This window comes from Nerophis ophidion, linkage group LG29, assembly GCF_033978795.1.
Source record: "Nerophis ophidion isolate RoL-2023_Sa linkage group LG29, RoL_Noph_v1.0, whole genome shotgun sequence".
In the NCBI taxonomy this organism is placed as follows: Eukaryota; Metazoa; Chordata; class Actinopteri; order Syngnathiformes; family Syngnathidae; genus Nerophis; species Nerophis ophidion.
In genome coordinates, this window is record NC_084639.1 from 29,616,330 (window position 1) to 29,634,482 (window position 18,153).

The 18,153-nt window shown below is 39.5% G+C and overlaps 1 protein-coding gene across 6 annotated transcripts in view; it reads left to right on the forward strand.

The window, feature by feature from the left end:
- The window catches only part of LOC133546181 (oocyte zinc finger protein XlCOF6.1-like), a 29,846-nt gene extending 12,013 nt beyond the window's left edge, over positions 1-17,833 (forward strand). The window contains exons 1-4 of one of the 6 annotated variants that reach the window (XM_061892059.1): positions 4,684-4,755; positions 5,021-5,133; positions 14,603-14,676; positions 14,756-17,833. In XM_061892059.1, coding sequence (XP_061748043.1) covers positions 14,869-16,170 — 1,302 coding nt within the window. In that variant the 5' untranslated portion in view covers positions 4,684-4,755; positions 5,021-5,133; positions 14,603-14,676; positions 14,756-14,868 and the 3' untranslated portion in view covers positions 16,171-17,833. Of the gene's footprint in view, positions 1-4,683; positions 5,134-14,491; positions 14,512-14,602 lie in introns of those variants that run through there. The other 5 variants (XM_061892060.1, XM_061892063.1, XM_061892061.1 and 2 more) reach the window with 5 other exon arrangements.
- The last annotated feature ends 320 nt before the right edge of the window (positions 17,834-18,153 follow it).

The window sequence follows — 18,153 nt, forward strand, 5'->3', positions numbered from 1 at the left end:
ATAGTGCATATTCTACCTGTTTTGCTGGCTGTGTAACTATATAAGATCATAGAAAACACAATCTGAATAAAAAAAATCCTTTTAGAGGTTTAACTTGTGTAGTGTTTGAGTTTTAATGCATGTAATATTTATTCTGTTTGTGTAAAAGTTCAACATTTAGGAAGATTTTCAACAACTTGCCATCTCCAGGTATTGCATACATTACAATGATTTGTGTGTCTCATGAAAAACAATATTTTTTGATGATGATCATGTTCCACGGATTCCACTCCAGTGTTGAGTTTTGGGGACTGAAAAAAAGAATAAAATTGTGTCATTTAAAATCATCTGCCGAGTAATATAACTGTTAATTGGTACTGTTTAGTAAACAAATAACTGTCAATTGATATAACCTATTAGTAGATAATCCATGACACTTAGAACATTTGTGATGACAGGATAACAATGATGTAATGTACATTTCATGATTATTTGTACACAACATTATTGTAGAATGTAACAAGATGTTTCAACAATGTTTATTTCAACTACAGTCCATGTCAGGTTTTAACATACCTGCTAAAGTAAAGTAAAGTTAAAGTACCAATGACTGTCACACACACACTAAGTGTGGCGAAATTATTCTCTGCATTTGACCCATCACTCTTGATCACCCCCTGGGAGGTGAGGAGAGCAGTGGGCAGCAGCGGTGCCGCGCCCGGGAATCATTTTTGGTGATTTAACCCCCAATTCCAACCCCTTAATGCTGAGTGCCAAGCAGGGAGGTAAACGGTCCCATTTTTATAGTCTTTGGTATGACTTGGCCGGGGTTTGAACTCACGACCTACCCATCTCAGGGCGAACACTCTAACCTCTAGGCCACTGAGTAGCCACACTGTTGTAACACATGCTGAATGTGGCTTGGTATTGTCTTGCTGAAATAAGCAGGGGCGTCCATGAAAAAGACGGCGCTTAAATGGCAGTATATGTTCTGAAACCTGTATGTACCGTTCAATATTAATGGTGCCTTCACAGATGTGTAAGTTACCCATGTCTTGGGCACTAATGCACCCCCATACCTTCACAGATGCTGGCTTTTCAACTTTGCTTCGATAACAGTCTGGATGGTTCGCTTCCCTTTTGGTCCGGATGACACGATGTTGAATATTTCCGAAAACAATTTGAAATGTGGACTTATCACACCACAGAACACTTTTCCACTCTGCATCAGTCCATCTTAGATGATCTCAGGCCCAGAGAAGCCGGTGGCATTTCTGGATGTTGTTGATAAATGGCTTTCGCTTTGCATAGTAGAGCTTTAACTTGCACTTACAGATGTAGCGACAAACTGTATTTAGTGACAGTGGTTTTCTGAAGTGTTCCTGAGCCCATGTGGTGATATCCTTTAGAGATTGATGTCGGTTTTTGATACAGTGCCGTCTGAGGGATGGAAGGTCACGGTCATTCAATGTTGGTTTCCGGCCATGCCGCTTACGTGGAGTGATTTCTCCAGATTCTCTGAATCTTTTGATGATATTATGGAGCGTAGATGTTGAAATCCCTAAATTTTTTGATTTGCACTTTGAGAAATGTTGTTCTTAAACTGTTTGACTATTTGCTCACGCAGTTGTGGACAAAGGGGTGTACCTCGCCCCATCCTTTCTTGTGAAAGACTGAGCATTTTTTGGGAAGCTGTTTTTATACCCAATCATGGCACCCACTTGTTCCCAATTAGCTTGCACACCTGTGGGATGTTCCAAATAAGTGTTTGATAGACAGAGAGACAGACAGACAGACATATAGACGGACAGACAGACAGACAGACAGACAGACAGACAGACAGACAGGTAGATAGATAGGTAGATAGATAGATAGATAGATGGATGGATGGATGGATAGATAGATAGATAGATAGATAGATGGATGGATGGATGGATGGATGGATGGATGGATGGATGGATGGATGGATGGATGGATGGATGGATGGATGGATGGATGGATGGATGGATGGATGGATAGATAGATAGATAGATAGATGGATGGATGGATGGATGGATGGATGGATGGATGGATGGATGGATGGATGGATGGATGGATGGATGGATGGATGGATGGATGGATGGATGGATGGATGGATGGATAGATAGATAGATAGATAGATAGATAGATAGATAGATAGATAGATAGATAGATAGATAGATAGATAGATAGATAGATAGATAGATAGATAGATGATAGATGGATAGATAGATAGCTAGATTGATGGATAGATTGATGGATAGATAGATAGTACTTTATTTATTCCCTCAGGAGAGTTCCTTCAGGAAAATAAAAAATGTTCAGCACAATCCCATTCAAGATCAGACAAACATTACAGGGAGACAGAACAGGATCACTGACGGGTCTGCCGACTTCCGGCACCCTTTATAAAAAAGTGGGGGGGGGGGGAAATGGGAGAAAAAAATTAAAGATTAAAATAAAATAAAATGAAATAAAATTAAAAAATGGGTCTAAGCCTGGGCCTCTGGAGAGGGGGTCCAGACTGAGGCCAAAGGGGAAAAAAACAACTCATAGCCATAGCACACATAGTACACATCCCTCTTACATGTGGAGGGAAACATCAAACATTGAAGAACACAAAGGACATGAAAGACATTAAAGCAGCCGAGCTGATGCAACCAGACACTTCTACATACATACATGAATAAAAAGTAATGTGATGAGCATTCCTCAACTTTATCAGTATCTATTGCCACCTTTCCCAACTTCTTTGTCACGTGTTGCTGGCATCAAATTCTAAAGTTAATGATTATTTGCAAAAAAATAAAGTTTATCAGTTTGAACATCAACTATGTTGTCTTTGTAGCATATTCAACTGAATATGGGTGGAAAATGATTTGCAAATCATTGTATTCTGTTTATATTTACATCTAACACAATTTCCCAACTCATATGGAAACTGGGTTTGTAAACGTGAGCGTTAAATGTTAAAACTAAATCTAAATCTTAAATCTAAACCTAGATCTTAAAACTAAATTATCTAAATGTTAGTGCTATATTTTCAATCTAAGTCTAAATGTAAATCTAAATTTTAAATGTACATCTCTATCTAAATGAGAGCGCTTCATGTTAAATCTAAACATAAATCTTAAATCTGAATTTAAATCCATCCATCCATCCAAGGCGGGGTAGACCCTGGACAAGTCGCTACCTCATCACAGCTGAATCTAAATCTGAGCGCTAAATGTTAAAACTAATCTCTAACCACTAGGCCTACTACATTTTGGTTTCCGTCAGCCATGTTGGATCGAGATCATAGTCATTCTACATCCTGTACACAAATTCAAAATGACATTTTTCATACTCGGCACATTTTCTAACATAATCTTGTTAATATGCTCAATAAGGTTCTATTCAAATGTAATACAAATAAAACGTAAGACTTTCTTTGCACACTTAAGGATTTAAGTTTCCAGGTGAAAAAGATGCCACCTCACAAAAAAATATTAATTGTTCAACTCTTTATAGTCCATGAATTAATTCAGATCCAGAACACACATTGTTATATATCTTATTATATTATAATGATTATTATAATTGAATTTAAGTTTATGTAAAATATTTTCACACAACAAAGTGTGAATACATGTTGTAAAGTGTGGGGTTGAGTTATAATTGATATAATACAATTAGGTATGGCAAATGCATTTTGTTTACTTGCCAACTATTCAAATTATATTTAATATACATATTTATATAATGTCATGTAATAAAACTTAAACATTATTTATGTTAATATAAGAGTTTAATTGCTAGCCAGTTCTACTTCTGAGTATTTATTTTATTTTGTTATTGAACAATTAAACATACATAAACAATGTTTAGACACATTAAGCTACTTTCAATACAATATGAGTCAATGTTTTTTCAATATTTTACTCAACAATATAAAAAACATCACATTAAATCCAATCCTCTTACAAACAATACCCGTTAAAGAAAGTAAAAGTAAATATGAGAGACCATTCCAATAAGATTAAAATAAAATGTATATAATTAAATGATAAACTTGTGCTTAAATGCGCTTTTTTAAAACGACTTAATATATTCCAATATAATAATGTGTGTTTCTATTTTGTACAAATCTTCCAAGACTGAATGAATACATTGAAATTATTAACACAATGTGAGGGTTTGGATTTCACTTTAAGAGAGAGACTTTTGTTTATGAGAGCAAATGTTTCATACTTTTTAAAAATGTATATAAATTCACGACACGATCGATCCACGCATGCGTGAATTTACGTCACCTCCTGTACTTTTTTTTACAAAGGCGCTCCTTGGACGTCACGTTCTGTGATATTTCAATGTTTTATTAATGTTTTGTATAAAATAGATTATCCAGGAGTAAAATTGAACAATAATAAAAACACGTGGAAGGGTAAATTTAAATAAATCTGGCAGTAATATCGCTACAATTTGTAGCACTTTCACTCTTGTCATTGCAATGAATGTCGCACGGGGGCGCCACTGAACCCCAACATTAAAGCTTTGTTTGATATACTTTGAATTTATTTTTAAAAAACAAGACACTCGTTTATATCACATTGTTATTCAAATAAATATTACGTAAAAGAAAAGCATGGTAACAGTGACAGCAGGCAATATCTTATATAGAGCTACCTCTTCATCCGCTCGGCTGTGACGTCATTCCCAGCTTCCGGGGTAAACGGAAAACAGCAGAACAGGAGGAAGGAGTGTGCAGGACGCTAATAAGTCAGTCTTATTATTTGTTATCCAGTTTATAATATTTACGGCGTATAAAATACATATTTGATTCTTTATTTAAGGATAAATTGGTCTCGATGCGCTAGAAGCACTGTGCCGCTTCTCGTGCTATCTTTGCTTGTTAGTTAGCTTAGCTGGCTAGTTAGCTTAGCTTGTTAGCTGCTAACAGAAGACACAGAAGTTATCAACACATCGCTAAGTAGAGATCAAGTGTGAGAGTAAAGTGTTGTGATTGTGTGAAAATGTGCCAAAGAAGGATAGCAAAGTATGAGGAGGAACTTTGTCCAACAAAAGAGGAGAAGGAGCGACAACATCAACTACTGGACGCTGTTTTCAAGAAACATCAAGTTGTGTTACACAGAACGGGTTTGTTGACTTCTTACTCTTACATCTTCACTAACTTTATATTTGATGAATAACACTATGCTTAATATATTGTGTATAAGAAGTTGTGTTGTCTTGTGAGGATGATGCATTCCGTCTGCTACTTGCAACGTGGTCTTGCAACCACGTGGTTGTCTGTGTTCTGTGGAATGTAACTACTAAAGATGAGTTACATATCCCAGTCCATTTGTACTACAAACTGTCAGTGGTGGAACAAGTCAGAGTTGGGCTGTGGACGAGCCTCATGACATGGCCCCCTAAACCCAGATAATAAAGGTAACTTTACCATCATTTTATAACACACACATGCCTTTCTGGGTTTACTACAAACAATCTCTAAGCAGGTTTTAAAACGTTTGCCAGCCATTTTTGCTGAAATTTTTATTTTCCCGACATTTACTTATTTTCTCACGTTCACCACAGCATCAGCCCTTTCACAGGATGTAGAACAATTATCAAAGGGGATCTGATTTTTTTTTATTTTGCCTGTCATTCACAATCCATATGTAAGACAATAACATGTTTTTATTTTGTATGCATTCTAAGTCCTAAACAAACGTTAGCAAAATCTTGACTATCCTAATTCTAACAATGGAGTCAATGAGAGCGCCTTTATTCCGCTCACAAATAAGAATTATTTGATCAATATAATATACCCAGAAGTAATTTTTTTAAATGCTGTCTCTTTAAAACATGCTTTAAAAATGCATATCCTCTGGAAATATGTCTTATAATAGCCACAAACTGGAGGATACATTTTAATTAGGATACGATTTAAATAAATAGTGTAAAGGTTTTATGGAATTTTCCAGGGTGTACCCCGTCTTCCGCCCCCCTGTGAATCCAAAAGGGACAAGCGGTAGAACATGGATGGATGGATGGGACATTATAGACAGGCCTCAAATTTTTACTTTTTAAGGTCAAGACAAGTGTTGCCTTAAAGGATGGTTCATATTTTAGGGCACCAAGGCAAGTTAGAAGGGCACCAAGGCAAATGCAATTTTTTTTCCAGTTTGTTTATTAAATGTAGAATCGCTCACATTTATTTGTGCAATAAACCTTTCGACAATTTTGACCCGTACTTTGGGTCGAAGCATAATAATTGTGTAAATGCATCAATAAGTTCTTTATGCTTGTTTAAGGTGCTTTTTTTAAAACCTTTATTTTGTTAACGCAGTCAGACCTATTATTGTGAAGGGGAAGTGTGTTGCTGTTCTCAGAACGATGTGTGGAGGTGAAAGTTGCGAGTACTGTCCTGTTAGTATATTATTCCAACATTGATGATGTCGTTCACAACACAAGCAGATGAGATGTGTTGTGGGTGTATGGATTTTCCTTTCCAGCTTTAGCTTCGTTGTTTAGTCGCTAATTTAAATGACAGCGTGTTTAAAGAATGAATGAGTGGTCCGGAACAAATTATTTTCCATCCATCCGTCTTCTTCCGCTTATCCGAGGTCGGGTCTTGGGGGCAGCAACCTAAGCAGGGAAGCCCAGACTTCCCTCTTTTTCCAGCCACTTCATCCAACTCCTCCCTGGGGGATTCCGAGGCGTTCCCGGTCAGCTGCAAGACATAGTCTTCCCAACGTGTCCTGGGTCTTCCCCGTGGCCTCCTACCGGTCGGACGTGCCCTAAACGCCTCCTAACGGAGGCGTTCGGGTGGCATCCTGACCAGATGCCCGAACCACCTCATCTGGCTCCTCTCCATGTGGAGGAACAGCGGCTTTACTTTGAGTTCCTCCTGGATGACAGAGCTTCTCACCCTATCTCTAAGGGAGAGACCCGCCACTCGGCGGAAGAAACTAATTTCGGCCGCTTGTACCCGAGATCTTGTCCTTTCGGTCATAACCCAAAGCTCATGACCATAAGTAAGGATGGACCTTTGAGCGACCGATAAAGAGAGCTTTGCCTTCCGCCTCAGCTCCTTCTTCATCACAACGGATCGATACAGCGTCCGCATTACTGAAGACGCCGCATCGATCCGCTTGTCGATCTCACGATGCACTCTTCCCTCACTCGTGGACAAGACTCCTAGGTACTTGAACTCCTCCACTTGGGGAAAGATCTCCTCCCCAACCCCGAGATGGCACTCCACCCTTTTCCGGATGAGAACCATGGACTTTGGAGGTGCTGATTCCCATCCCAGTCGCTTCACACTCTTCTGCAAACCGATCCAGTGAGAGCTGAAGATCTTGGCCAGATGAAGCCATCAGGACCACATCATCTGCAAAAAGCAGAGACCTAATCCTGCAGCCACCAAACCAGATCCCCTCAACGCCCTGACTGCGCCTACAAATTCTATCCATAAAAGTTACGAACAGAATCTGTAACCAAGGGCAGTCTTGGCGGAGTCCAACCCTCACTGGAAACGGGTCCGACTTACTGCCGGCAATGCGGACCAAGCTCTGACACTGATCATAGTGGGAGCGGACCGCCACAATAAGACAGTCCGATACCCCATACTCTTTGAGCACTCCCCACAGGACTTCTCGGGGGACACGGTCGAATGCCTTCTCCAAGCCCACAAAACACATGTAGACTGGTTGGGCAAGCTCCCATGTACGCACAAGGACCCTGCCCAGAGTATAGAGCTGGTCCACAGTTCCACGACCAGGACGAAAACCACACTGTTCCTCCTGAATCCGAGGTTCGACTGTCTGACTTAGGCTCCTCTCCAGTACACCTGATTAGACCTTACCGGCAAGGCATTATTTTCCCTAAAAAATGTTGCTTCTCCTAAGAATGACAACATTGCTCTTACATTGATGTCAATTTCCCTGATATTGTGCAATGAAAAGCAGATTTTGTTTTATTAGCCAGTTCTGTGACACCGGAAGTCATTGTTGAAATAATATGCCTTATTTTTTTTGTTGAGTTCAGTGATTATTGACTGGATTATTACTTTGGGAAGGTCAGAGAAGAAGAGTTGTGGTCTTGTGAGAATTTTCTCGTAGGTCACCTGCTAATGTTAGCCAAGTTAGCTGCTCATGTGTGTTGGAGTGGAGACGGCTGAGGGGAGTCGTGTATGAAACAAGCTCAGCTTCCTCATGAACATGACATGATGATGTCACATAAGGACTACACGCCTACACTCACAAAAGAATGGCAACGTTTGGGCCCCCAGACCCGCTTTATTTGTGTCTTATTGAGGCAGCGCTTTTTTACGCTTTCAGACCAAACGAACGAAGTTTGAGAGCCGCAGCCGGAGAAAATAAACACACAGTGTATCCATGACTGCAAAGTTCATTGACCATTTGTTTGATTGACTGACTAATGTTTTAATACCTCCGTCTTAATACCTCTCACACAAACATGCTTGTGGGGGAGTTTTCTGTGTCTACGTACCTTCCACACATGCGTACACCCACCTGAGTAACATTTGTCCAAGTTGCACCATCCCCACATTTTTTAACCTATTCAAACCATTCCAACATCAACACATTCCACTCACATATATTATATATTAAGGTTTATTTGAAATAGGGACGGATCCAAAAAACCTAGACATCTGAAACAGTTATCCAATGTATGCATCATAGTGTTTGTAGCCAAAGCTAATTTACAACACTTGTCCCCAACAACAACAACAACAACAACACAGATCCAACATCATTAAAACAAGAAAATGAAAATAAGACAAAAATGAGTCGATAATAATGATAATAGAAATAATACAAAGTGCAAACTAGATAAAAGCCAATGATAATAATAACAACACAAAGTGCAGGCTAGATAAAAAACAATTAGTAAAAAATAGAAAAAACTAAACATGGGAACACGATTGCTGCTCAACTAGCCATAATTTTGTTTGTTCTTTGAAAGTGACAAGTGCAGTTATACTTTTCAAAGTGTCAGGTAAAGAGTTCCATAGTTGTGGTCTTTTTATTGAAAAGGCAGTCTGGGCAAAAGATGTTCTACGGAATGGAACACAACAGTTGCCTTTTGACATTGCTCTGGTGGTAGATCTGGTACCACTTTGCAGTCTTGTAATGGCCTTGCAGAGCAATTGGGGAGCAGAGTTATCCAAACATTTAAAAACCAGTTTGACTGTATGTAACAAAATAAAATTGGTAAAACTTAAAATATTGTATTTGGTTAAAATTTGGCAAGGTTTTCATCCATCTGGGAATTGCCCGGTTTTAATGGAAATATTAAAATGTGGTTAAAATTTGGCAATGATGATATCGTATTCTCTTCTTGTCTAGGACTTTCAAGGCCCGGTAATAAAGACACTCAATGGTCTTGACTGCTGATGGTGTGCCTGGGACCATGTAGTTAAGCTATAAGATATGTGTGAAAGAATCATTGAATTCATAAAAGTAAAAGCACAGCTGAGAGTTAAGCAGTTTCTTATAATCTTAAAACAGCCTAGGTTGGCCTTCAGAGTTTTACACATTTTCTTAATGTGACTTTTAAAATTCAGCTGATAGTCTATGATTATGCCCAAATATTTGACTTCAGGTACTTGTTCAATGACCTACCTCATCATTAATTTTTATATTCAGGTTTGTTTGAGGTTGCTTTTTTATGGAGAAGCAGACAGTTAGTCTTTTTAGTGTTTAGGGTTAAACAGGATGATGCCAGCCAAGATGCTATTTTGTCTAATTTAGCATTTAGCTTTTCAGCAACTAGAGTACAGGTCTTACCAGATGTATATATGACTGTGTCATCCGCATACATCTGTAAATCTATATCTGTGCATACATCTGGTAGGTCATTGATGTATAGACTAAATAGTATCGGTCCCAAGACACTACCCTGAGTATCCCTGTTTCAATTTTGCGGAAGGAAGATCTCACATTATTAATGGTGACACATTGTTCACGGCCCTTTAGATATGACTCAAGCCAGGACAATGACTGTTTGAATAAGTTGAATTTACAGTAGTTAGTTTTGAAATTAAAATGTTATGATTGACTGTATCAAATGCTTTTTTTAAGTCTGAAAATTCTGCACCGACTACCTGTCCTTTGTCAAGGGAATGTTTGATCTTTTCAGTTAAAAAACAAGTGGCAGATTCTGTAGAATGGTTACGTCTGAGTCCGAATTGCAAGGGATTCAAATAGTGATTTGTCTCAAGGTGGTGCATTAGTTCCGAAACAATCTTCTCCAGGACTTTAGATGAAACTGGAAGAAGGCTGATGGGTCTATAGTTAGATGTCAATCCAGCATCACCAGATTTTAAAAGTGGTATTACCTGTGCAGTTTTCCATCCATCTGGGAATTGCCCAGTTTTAATGGAAATATTAATAAGACGGGTAAGAGGCTGTATAAGGATGCCGCTATTTTTAAAAAAAAATAAAAGCTGTGTCTAGGTTATAAATATCCTTTGAGTATGTGGTGTTTAGGTCATGTATGGCATTTAAGACAGTTGTCTGACTAACCTCCTTGAGCTGAAATGAGCTGTCTTGTTTATCAGGTATGTCTGTTGTTTGATCATCATTAGTCAGACAGGAAAAACCCGAAGAAAGGTTTTTGACAGATTCTATAAAGAATTATTTGAACTCATTTGAGACTTGAGTACAATCAGTAATGATTTTGTCTCCTACTTTAGTATGTATATGGTTTGGGTGGTGTTACCCTCTGGGTTTAATAGGTTGTGTAGTAGTTTCCAGATCATTTTACCATTTCCTTTGGCCTCTAAAAGCATGTGGATGTAATAGTTTGATTGGGACATTCTGAGATGTTTAACTACTTGATTACGTAAGTCTTTGAATATTTTCGAATCTGTGTCACTACGAGTTTTGATAAAAGTTTTTAAGGCATAATCTCTTTTTTTCATTATTTTCCGGATTTCATCATTAATCCATGGTAACTGAAATATTCCGTGGGATTTTTTTCGCTTTCTAATATATTGATCAATAATGCGTCCGATAGTAGACATTAGCTGATTACAACAGGCGTGTACTTGGCCATTTTGTTGGAGCTCGTCTCAAGTAAGACCCTTTAATTCGTTTTCAAATAAAGTTGTTGATTGGCGAGGGATCTCAAGTTTAACATTTTTATGATCTTGACTTTTAAACCTCGTCAGACGTCTCTTTGTGAGTTTTCTTGCAGCTAATGTCAGATTAAGATCTGACAAGCTGGTAACTAGATTGTACGTTTTGATGATTCTGTCAGGCTTGTTTGTGAAGATTAACTCAATTAGTGTCTGAGTGTTTTTAGTGATACATGTGGGGTTCTATCTTCTGACTAAAGTCATGTTTGGATGTGAGTTCTTTTATTTTTTTTCTGCAGTGTTTATCTAGCCAATTTAAGTTGAAGTGTCCGAAGACAGGTACTTCACTGTTATTCTTAAAATTCTTAAACAGTACATCTAAGTCTTCGCATAGCATTGCAGCGCACGCAGATGGAGGGCTGTATACCACCAATACATTGAATTGCATGTTTTGTGATAGTGTGACATTGATACATAAACATTCAGTAGATATATCAGCAGTCAGGGAAATTTCCCTTGCATTAAGTAAGTCTTTGACATATATCAGTACCCCCCCCCCTCCCCTTCCCACAGTTCGGTCCCTTCTAAAACATTTATATCCCGGAACACTGATTAAGCTGGTTAAAATGTTATCATGCAGCCTCGTTTCACTTATGCATAGAAAATCAAGATTAGACTCGGACAGTAATAATCTGATTTCATCACACCTGCGAACTAGGCTTTGGATGTTTATGTGACCTCCCAAAATACCTTTGGGTTTCATTGCAGGATCCCAAATCACTTTAGCAGGATTAACAGTTTGAAAAAGCAAAGTCTGTTTCTGCTTCGTCTGTGCTTGTGTTCGGAGTGATCTTTTTTTACCTTGCGGCCCGCACTTCTCCAGCTGGGCGCCGTACGTGTAGCCCCCCCCCCCCCCCCGAAGCACCCACCGCGCAGGGGCGCCCGGCCTCCCCCCTGGCCACCACCCGGTCGATCCTTTCCTCGATGAGGCTGCACTCCTCCGGCGCGAAAAAGCTCCTCTGCATGGTGCTGCTCCTCACCCGCTCGGCCTACAACCCCGGGTGGTCGGCGCCGCTCCCGCTGTCGTCACACTCGCGGCGCCGGCGTTGCCACTCGTCCCGCGCTCGTCATCGTGCGGCGACACCGACCCCGGCCTCTCCCCCAGGTCGGCGCAACCGTCGCTGCAGGCACCCAGTGCAGTCCGCGTGCGACGTCCACTCCAGGCAGGCCGCTGCACACGACCCCGGACGACACAAACACGCCGAGGATCCAGAGGCCGACGGCGAGATGCAGCGGCACTTGGTCAACTTTCCCGTAGTGAAAGTGGAGTTTGATGTTCTTCCCCTTCATCCCGCTTCCTCTTGCCAACGTCAGCGGCCGAGCTGATTCCCAGAATGCCGCTGATGGAGTAGGAGGAGCCGGCAGAGTCGGCAGAGCACGCGTGCAGACGACGCCGGCTTAGCTCCTCGGCGAGGATACAAGCTATGTATTGTCGTGTATTTGTGTTGTAGATATTGGTTGGAAAATGACCAAAATAAAATGTCAAATCAATTATGACAAAAGCAAGAACAAGTTCAGAGAGCACAAGACCATCCTGGACATTCAAACTCACACTTTCCCAAGTTCCAAACCACATTCCGGTTTTCCTTGAAATTCAAACTCTTCAACATTTAAACCATTCCAACATTCAAACTATTCTTACATTCATACTACATTCTGTCAACATTTCAGTTCAATTTCAGCATTGGAGCATTCACACACAATTCCTTGAACAATTGCCTCATCTCATCTAGTTATTATTATTATTATTATTATTGTTATTAAATGTAGTTTACCATATTGCTGAAAATTTTAACTTCCCCTTGGGGATTAATAAAGTACCGTATTTCCTTGAATTGCCGCCGGGGTGCTAATTAATTTAAAACCTCTTCTCACTCCGGAGTTTACCAAAGACATGCGGTAAAGGCAAGCATGCGCTAATATTTTAAAACCTCTTCACACTTCGACACTTACCAAAGGCAAGCGGTAAATTTAGGCCTGTGCTTAAAAAATTGAGTGTGATGTAAAGATACCATCATGAAAACCACATTTAATACAAAAAACATTATTATGGTCTTACCTTTACTTTTAAATGAAGTCCCTGCGCAGCTCCTTCTGATCAACAGCATCGATAACTTGTTTATAGAAGTCTTCCCTATCTTTCTTCAGTTTTAAAAGTTTCTCTGTCTCGATGGAGATCTTCCATTATTACCTCCTGCTTTTATTGAAAGTCCAGTTTAGAAAACGGTTTTATTTTAGATATGTAATCCTCCATGTTAAAAGTGCAAGCGAGAGGAAAAAATAAACACACGCTGCTCACTCTTGCTGCTTGTTGTCACTTCTTCTGCAGCCGAGTTGTCGCAAGAAGAATTACTAGCGCCCTCTACCACCAGGAGGCGGGAGTCATTTAATGACTCATATTTGACACACGCAGCTATGGTATATTAATAAAACATAGCTGCTTATTGTTCTTTTTAGCATAGCTTAGACTTAAAATCGTACTGAATAGCTCTAAATCTTCTACCCTTTATGCGATTTCAAATTATTGAAATCAGCCTCCTCCATTTTGAAAATGATGACAGGTGAAGTGTCACTCGTGACGTGACGAGTTTGACCCGGCGGAAAGACACGCGCTAATACAAAAAATATTTTGCGAAACAAGTTTACCCGGCGTTAATCCTGGGCCGGCGGTAATGCTAAGCATGCGCTAATTATTTTGCGAAACGAGTTTGACCCGGCAGTAATTCTAGGCAGGCGCATACTATATACCCGGCGGCAATTCAAGGAAATACGGTCTGTCTGATTCTGATTTTGATTGAATGTGTGGACTGCATGAATGATGCCTTCTCAGTTCTCACTCTAACGCAATTTGAGTGTCTGGAAACGCACTAACTTAATATAATCCATTATTACTATTATTAATAAAGTAAACACGTTATCTTTTGAAGGTGTAGTCAGTAATCTGATTACTTCTTCCCAGTTTAACTGTGGTGACACTATCTAAATGAAAGCAAAACAGATGTCATCTTTCTTGGCCAACATGTTGACTGTGCTCATGCTTCTTTTATAACAGACATGTCTCTAAAGATGAATAGGAAAATCACTGTACTTATTGTCCACCAGCAGGGGGAGCTCATCACTAGTACTACTGCGTGGAGGCTGGCATGTGGTACATTATTTCCTGTGTGTGTATGACTTATTCAGAGGGAGAACAGCACACTTTCACGTATGGCGTCTACCATTAAGGATTGCAGGAATTACTTTTAGGATGTTTTTATATGAATAAGGTGGATTGGACGTTGGCCTGGGAAGACATTCCCCTGAAAGTCTTCTTCATGTGTCAGCTGGAAGTACCCTGACTGCTGTGAGGGGAAACTGATGAGATTGTGAGAAGATATGTTGGTGCAGGACAATGTCTCATGTGACTGAGCAAAGCTGGACTTTTCTGAAGAATGTTTGTTTTCTCCTGTCCCGCAGACATCGATGAAGAACATCTTCCTGGTGAGCAGGAGGTGGAACCACAGTCCTCCAACATACACGAGGAAGAAAAGGTACCACATTCCCAACACATCAAAGAGGGAGTAGAGGAGCCACAGACCCATAGTGTTAAACTGACCCTTCACATTAAAGGGCAAGCGGAGGACCCACTGATCTTACACATCAAAAATGAAGAGGAGGACCCACTGACCCCTCACTTTAAGGAGCAAGAGAACCTGCTGACCCCTCACATTAAAAAGGAAGAGATGGACCCACAGATCCCCTACTTTAAAGAGGAAGAGGAGGACCAAGAGCCGCCGCACATTAAAGAGGAAGAGGAGGAAGAGGGCATCAGTCAGCCTAAATGGTTGGAGGAGTTCCCAGTGACTGGTGTCCCTGTGAAGAGTGAAGATGATGAGGTGAAAGGTGAAAGTGAGGAGAGGGGAGGGGGGGAGCCTCCAAGCAGCAGCTCAACACAACACATGACAACAGAAGCTGATGGAGACCACTGTGGAGGATCACAAGCAGACAAGCTCTTAGCTCCACTATCAGATAGTGAGGACACAACGTCACACTCTCCTGACACTGATGATGAAGACTCTAAAGATGATAAGACATGTCACACTGACAACACTCACTTCACTTGTTCTCTCTGTCACAAAACCTTTAAATACCATAGTCTTCTGAAAACACACATGAGAAGACACACCGGAGAAAAACCTTTTATCTGTTCAATATGTGGCAAAGGTTTTGTAGAAAGTCACAATTTGAAAGTACACATGAGAACACACACCGGTGAAAAACCTTATGTCTGTTCAATCTGTGGTACATGTTTTGTACAAAGAATCAATTTGAAAGTACACATGAGAAGACACACTGGTGAAAAACCTTTTATCTGTTCAACCTGTGGTAAAGGTTTTACAGAAAGTCCGAGTTTGAAAGTACACATGAGAACACACACTGGTGAAAAACCTTTTTCTTGCTCAGAATGTGGTAAAGATTTTGTTCAAAGTAAACATTTGAAAGTACACATGAGAACACACACTGGTGAAAAACCTTTTTCTTGCTCAGAATGTGGTAAAGGTTTTGTACAAAGTCCCCTTTTAAAAGTACACATGAGAACACACACTGGTGAAAAACCTTTTGTCTGTTCAATCTGTGGTAAAGATTTTACAGAAAGTCGATGGTTGAAAGTACACATGAGAACACACACTGGTGAAAAACCGTTTTCCTGTTCAATCTGTGGTAAAGGTTTTACACAAAGTCATCATTTGAAAGTGCACATGAGAAGACACACTGGTGAAAAACCTTTTTCCTGTTCAATCTGTGGTAAAGGTTTTACAGAAAACTGGTGTTTGAAAGTACACAAGAGAACACACACTGGTGAAAATTCACATTCCTGTTCAATCTGCAACAGAAGCTTTTGTCAACAATCAAAGCTTGTAGCACACATGAGAAGACACTCTGGAGAGAAAGTGTTGAGTTGTGGTGTGTGTGGTGAAAGATTGTCTTCTAAGTACCAGTGTAAGAAACACAAGTGTGCTGGTGAGAACAGCAGCAGCAAATGAAACTGCAGGATTTGAAATAAACTGTCCAGACTTTCATTTTGACTTTCTAACAACATCAGCACATATAACATGTGTGACATTGTTGTTTGTCTAACAATCTGTTTAATATGCTTCTACATGTACAGATTAGATAATATGAAATATTGAAGTGTGACATATTTGTATTTGTAATTGTTAATAATCCCATAGATTATCACCTTTATATGATATACATATGTACTGGTTCACATCTGAAACATCTTCTGGACCACTTCAGGAAGCATATTATTATTTACTTTATACATCATTTGAACAGTTGTCTTTTATACAATTTTAAAATGTGTCTTTTTAAACCATTTGTTGGGTCTCTATAATCATTTTTATTCATTATCGTCATTACTCTGTATTATGATGATTGTGTTGTGATTGTTTTATATGTATGTCCCCAGACCTTTATGCAGTATACAAGTGAGAGAAAATGGCAGATTTTTTATTTAATTTTTTTGGGAAAGGATGGTTTTGTTTTTACAAACTTACATTTGTGGATGTATTACATATATTGTGTTTTAAACCTTTTTTTAATGTTATTTTTTTCTTTTATAACATCCCCCAATCAACATCAATATCAGTCAAAGTTTGGAGTGTCAGACAAAAGCCAATATTGTACATCATCCCACAGAGATTTACTTTAAACAAACAACATGTTTACTTGAGCCACTTCCTGGGAAACTTATCAAGGAGCTTTTTGTATTATTAGGTCCATCAGTGCTAAATATTATAAACTTATCACTTTCCTCGGGCACTGTTCCCCTTGCATTCAAAAAAGCGGTTATTCATCCTCTCCTTAAAAGACCTAACCTCGATCCTGACCTCATGGTAAACTACCGACCGGTGTCTCACCTTCCCTTTATTTCGAAAATCCTAGAAAAAATTGTTGCAGAGCAGCTAAATGAACACTTAGCGTTTAACAATCTATGTGAAACCTTTCAATCCGGTTTCAGGGCAAATCACTCGACTGAGACAGCCCTCGCAAAATTGACTAATGATCTATTGCTAACGATGGACTGATGCGTCATCTATGTTGCTGCTCCTCGATCTTAGCGCTGCTTTCGATACCGTCGATCATAATATTTTATTAGAGCGTATCAAAACACGAATTGGTATGTCAGACTCAGCCCTGTCTTGGTTTAACTCTTATCTTACTGATAGGATGCAGTGTGTCTCCCATAACAATGTGACCTCAGACTACGTTAAGGTAACATGTGGAGTTCCCCAGGGTTCGGTCCTTGGCCCTGTACTCTTCAACATCTACATGCTGCCGCTGGGTGACGTTATATGAAAATACGGTATTAGCTTTCACTGTTATGCTGATGACACCCAACTCTACATGCCCCTAAAGCTGACCAACACGCCGGACTGTAGTCATCTGAGGTCCTCTCCAAGGTTTTTCATAGTCAGCATTGTCACTGGCGTCCCACTGGATGTGAATTCTCCCTGCCCACTGGGTGTGAGTTTTCCTTGCCCTTTTGTGGGTTCTTCCGAGGATGTTGTAGTCGTAATGATTTGTGCAGTCCTTTGAGACATTTGTGATTTGGGGCTATATAAATAAACATTGATTGATTGATTGATTGACTTTGCATACATTTTAAAAATAAACTGCTTTTTTTGTTTTCCAATCACAGATCGAACAAGTGTTGTCTTCAATTGCAAAACAACATTCAAAATATTACTTTAAGTGGTCAATTCCGTCTTTTTTTTCTTAAATTAAGTCTTTTGCCTTAGAAAGAATGGAAACTTTTAAGTTAAGAGTATTTTTTTGTTCCAGGTTGTACTTAATGAAATCTTCAAATAATAAACTTTTTCTATCAGTCAATAAGTACATCAGTGACCAAATGCCTTTTTCAAACCATTGCTGTTCAAAGATGGATTTGTTTCTCATTTTAATATAAGAACAATTCCATAGTGGAGTATTGTGTGTGATGAAGTTGTGTTTGTAAATTAGTT